This window comes from Osmerus eperlanus, chromosome 13, assembly GCF_963692335.1.
Source record: "Osmerus eperlanus chromosome 13, fOsmEpe2.1, whole genome shotgun sequence".
Lineage (NCBI taxonomy): Eukaryota > Metazoa > Chordata > Actinopteri > Osmeriformes > Osmeridae > Osmerus > Osmerus eperlanus.
The window spans coordinates 8,757,545-8,761,858 of NC_085030.1; the positions used below are offsets into that span (position 1 = coordinate 8,757,545).

General features: G+C 45.3%; 1 protein-coding gene and 1 non-coding gene across 3 annotated transcripts; one reads left to right on the forward strand and one right to left on the reverse strand.

The window, feature by feature from the left end:
• Positions 1-206: 206 nt before the first annotated feature.
• trnaf-gaa (transfer RNA phenylalanine (anticodon GAA)) lies at positions 207-279 on the reverse strand. Its single transcript has one exon. It is a non-coding gene; the product is annotated as a tRNA-Phe (tRNA).
• A 225-nt stretch (positions 280-504) lies between these two features.
• hs6st2 (heparan sulfate 6-O-sulfotransferase 2) lies at positions 505-3,291 on the forward strand. 2 transcript variants are annotated; one of them, XM_062476755.1, is made up of 2 exons: positions 505-1,470; positions 1,803-3,291. In XM_062476755.1, exons 1-2 carry the CDS (start codon positions 890-892, stop codon positions 2,647-2,649), a joined length of 1,428 nt encoding a protein of 475 aa, XP_062332739.1. In that variant the 5' UTR covers positions 505-889; the 3' UTR covers positions 2,650-3,291. The 2 variants fall into 2 exon arrangements, with proteins under 2 accessions (XP_062332739.1, XP_062332740.1); XM_062476756.1 differs by having other exon boundaries at positions 1,806-3,291.
• The last annotated feature ends 1,023 nt before the right edge of the window (positions 3,292-4,314 follow it).

Below are 4,314 nucleotides of genomic sequence, written 5' to 3' on the forward strand. Positions count from 1 at the left end.
TGTTTTTGCATTTTTCAAATCATTATAATACTTTTTGCTTTGTTGAATGTGCAGTCAGACATATCTGTATTCAATATTCCAATGTCACACAACTCATTCTGCCACATACCATTCGCATTACGAAGTTGCTACCATATAAGGATATGGATTAATATGGTTTATTTACGTAATTTTCTGCCTACTATTATATTACAGATATGTCAAAATGCCGAAACCCGGGATCGAACCAGGGACCTTTAGATCTTCAGTCTAACGCTCTCCCAACTGAGCTATTTCGGCTTGTTAACAAACGTCCTAGAGGCTACATTATCATCAGTGTGTAGAATTACTTGACATTTATGGCAACTTTATAATATTATGGTATTATAGTATATAAATATTGTATGTATAAATCTTTCAAAACTCAAACCTTCAACAAGTTAGAAATGCGTAGGCAGGCGGAGCCTCGCGCCCCCGCCTATGTATGTGACGTCATTATCTGGGAATCAAGGCAACCAACGCAGGGACTGATGGGAGGAAAGGTTAGAGATCGGACGGGAGCAGATGAGGGAAACCTGATGTCAGCTGGAGTTAACTAGGTACACACAAAATGTTTAAAGCTGGATAGCTTAATATATGAATCCATATAAATCGCCTGCCGGAGAGAACGAGTCTAGAAAAACAAATGCGATAAGGCTAGTACCTCCATTGTTTATTTGGACTTGAGCCAGCCGACAATACGATAGCCAACGTTAGCTAGCTTACTAGCTAGCTATGTCGTGCATTGTTTTGTTAGTTAGATAGCTAGCTAGCTAACTGGTGCTAGCTAGAACAGATATAAGCAGTGTTTCCCCTAAGCCAAAACTGGGAATACAACTGCCAGTTATGTGTATATGTTTCTTTCTGGAAGATGGATGAAAAGTCCACCAACAACCACCGCCTCATAATTGCCCTATTGATGGTGTTCCTCTTTGGTGTGATAGTGCTTCAGTATGTTTGCCCTACCTCCGACTGTCAGCTGTTGCACCTAGGGTCATTGTTTTCAAAGTCCGGGGACAATACTGTTCGATCCCAGACAGAAGAACACGGAATTGGGAATGGACCCGGAGTAAAGGACCCGTACGTAGCCGAGGACGGTGCCCTGGCACGTTTTGTTCCCAGGTTTAATTTCACAATTGCTGACCTTAACCGTGCAGTGGATTTTAACATCAAAGGTGACGATGTCATAGTGTTTCTTCACATCCAAAAGACAGGGGGTACAACGTTTGGACGTCACTTAGTGCGTAATATTCAACTCGAGAGGCCTTGTGAGTGTCATGCTGGCCAAAAGAAATGCACTTGTTACCGTCCAGGTAAAAAGGAAACATGGCTTTTCTCACGGTTCTCCACCGGTTGGAGCTGTGGTCTTCATGCGGATTGGACAGAGTTGACCAATTGCGTTCCCTACCGTATGGACACCCGTGAGCCTTCCAAGACACCATCTGTTCCCAGGTGAGCAACATGGTACCACAATGCCTAGATGGTGTCCTTAAAAAAGACAAGGTAATGCGGATGAAGATTACAAAACTTCAGGATATACATTTGTATGAATGAAAATGGGTTGAATGATGCCTCTTGGCTTTATGGGGTTGGATACAGTAAATTAATATCAAGCCCCTCTGTTATGTTACACTTTTCCTTCTGGCTCCACAGAGCACTTGAGTGGATCTCAACATCTCTTCCCTTCTTAAATTGACCACCAAGAGGAATATCACTTGGTGTCTACTGAGTGAAGCGCTTGTGAGGTACACCTTAAAACATGTCTTTCCTTTCTTCTCCTCCAGTAGGAACTACTACTATATCACCATCCTGCGGGACCCGGTATGGCGCTACCTGAGCGAGTGGCGTCATGTGCAGCGTGGAGCCACCTGGAAGGCATCCCTGCACCGGTGTGACGGCCATGCGCCCACACACACCGAGCTGCCCAGCTGCTACTCTGGGGATGACTGGTCCGGCTGCTCCCTACAGGAGTTCATGGACTGTCCCTATAATCTGGCCAGCAACCGGCAGACACGCATGCTGGCCGACCTCAGCCTAGTGGGCTGTTACAATGTCTCGGCCATGAACGCGGACGAACGGTGGGCGGTGCTGTTGCAGAGCGCCAAACGAAACCTGCTGGACATGGCCTTCTTCGGGCTGACCGAGTACCAGCGCAAGACCCAGTACCTGTTTGAGCGTACGTTCCGCCTGGCGTTCATAGCGCCTTTCACCCAGCTGAACGGCACGAGGGCAGCCAGCGTGGAGGTTCCCACTGAGACGCAGCACCGCATCCGCCAGCTGAACCAGTGGGACGTGGAGCTGTACGAGTACGCCCGTGACCTCTTCCTCCAGCGCTTCCAGGTAGCCAGGCAGCAGGAGCGCAGGCAGGCCAGGGAGAGGAGGCAGCAGGAAAGGAGGTGGCTCAGAGGGAAGCTGGCAACCAGGCGGGGGAGGCCGGAGACGCCCAGCGAGAGACCCGGGTGGCCTGAGGCCCGGCTCGGCCAGAGCTCCTTTTTAACCACCCCTGACGTTAGACACAAAGGAGGGGCTGATGGAGGGGAGGTGGACACCGAGGTGCAGCTGCCAGACTGGTGGGACTTGGAGGAGAACAGCACCATGGAAGACTACTTGGACAATGTAGAACAGTGGTAGTGATGGGACCAAGCTGGAGAGACTGGGGTTTAACTTTGCTGAGTTTGCCAGGTTTGCCTTCATCCAACCGGATTCAAATGGTAACAGTGCATGCATCTTTTAACAAACAACCAGATCTTTAGTTCATTTGTGGCCAATGCAATACTACTGTATGTTTATACTGTACTAGTTCTCGATTGTAATTTGTGTATTTAACACATTTTTGTGTTCAGTACATTTCTTATGAAGTAAACCAAGGAGTAGTCCTTGCCAATCCAATGCAGACCACAATCACCCAGGCCTTCTCGGATGTTTGTTTAATTACACCCCTTGCACTGAACAGTATTTCAAATATCGTGGGGGGAGGGGGCGAGATACATGCCAATCTTTTGTATATCTGTACATGTGAAAGTTGTTAATAAATATGTTAATAAATTCTGAATTTATGGCAACAAAGCTTTCAGATATGTCACATGTATGTTACAAGAAAAAGGCTTGAAGCAAGGAATTGGACTAGTAATCAGAAGGTTGCTGGTTTGATTCCCAGCTGTGCCAAATAACGCTGTGTCCTTGGGCAAGGCACTTCACCCTACTTGCCTCGGGGGAATGTCCCTGTACTTACTGTAAGTCGCTTTGGATAAGAGCGTCTGCTAAATTACTAAATGTAAATGTAAGCAATGGTTCAAAGAGAAATAACCTAATTTAAAAAACCTTAATTAACCTGTTTACCTCAACATGTTGCATATTTTGTTACTGTTATCCATTTATTATATACTCATTGTGTCCTTTTCATAAAAATAAACATAAACTTGTGTCCTGTTACTTTTAATGGTCAAAGATAATCAATGTTGATTAACATCAGTGTCTAAGTTTGTGTAGGACTGATGTTCAAAGCACTACAGCAACAAAAAAGCCTCTGTTGAGTGTGCACAAATGGCCTATAATCGATTTATTAAGTATAGTGATGTATTGCATTGAAGTATCGTAATTCTGGGAACTTCCAGACCTGATGGAAGAACTGTTTTACTTTAAGGGAGTCAGATGGCTGAGTGGTGAGGGAGTCGGCCTAGTAATCTGAAGGTTGCCTGTTCGATTCCCGGCCGTGCAAAATGACGTTGTGTCCTTGGGCAAGGCACTTCACCCCACTTGCTTCGGGGGAATGTCCCTGTACTTACTGTAAGTCGCTCTGGATAAGAGCATCTGCTAAATGTAAATGTAAACCTGCCCTGTTGACATAGCAGCACCTTACTTGCCTTGTGCTCCAGCAGGTGGTGCCACAGTCATGTCACGACCTACAATGCTGGATTTATCTATTACTGTACATTTTTTCTACTTTTGTCTACTGTAAGGATTTACATGGTACAATATATACTTTTGAGTATAAATGTATTAGAAATAATTTCGCCAGTCCGGTAGCTGCACGGCAGGAAGGCATTCTGGTAAGGTGTCAGTTTTGTCCATCAAATGTGTAGGCCTGTCATCGTAATCATGAATCTCAGCAAATTTAAAATAATTATAATGTGGATTTTTTATGCATTAGACAAGTTATTGGGATACTTTTATATCTTTAGTCTTTCCTTAGATGTTACCTGAAGCTGTCATGGTGTGACTCAGGTATGTCTGGCACAGATAGCATCCTCCTGCCCGGGACAAAGCCCGTAGCCAGTATTTAAATCTCTGAAATGG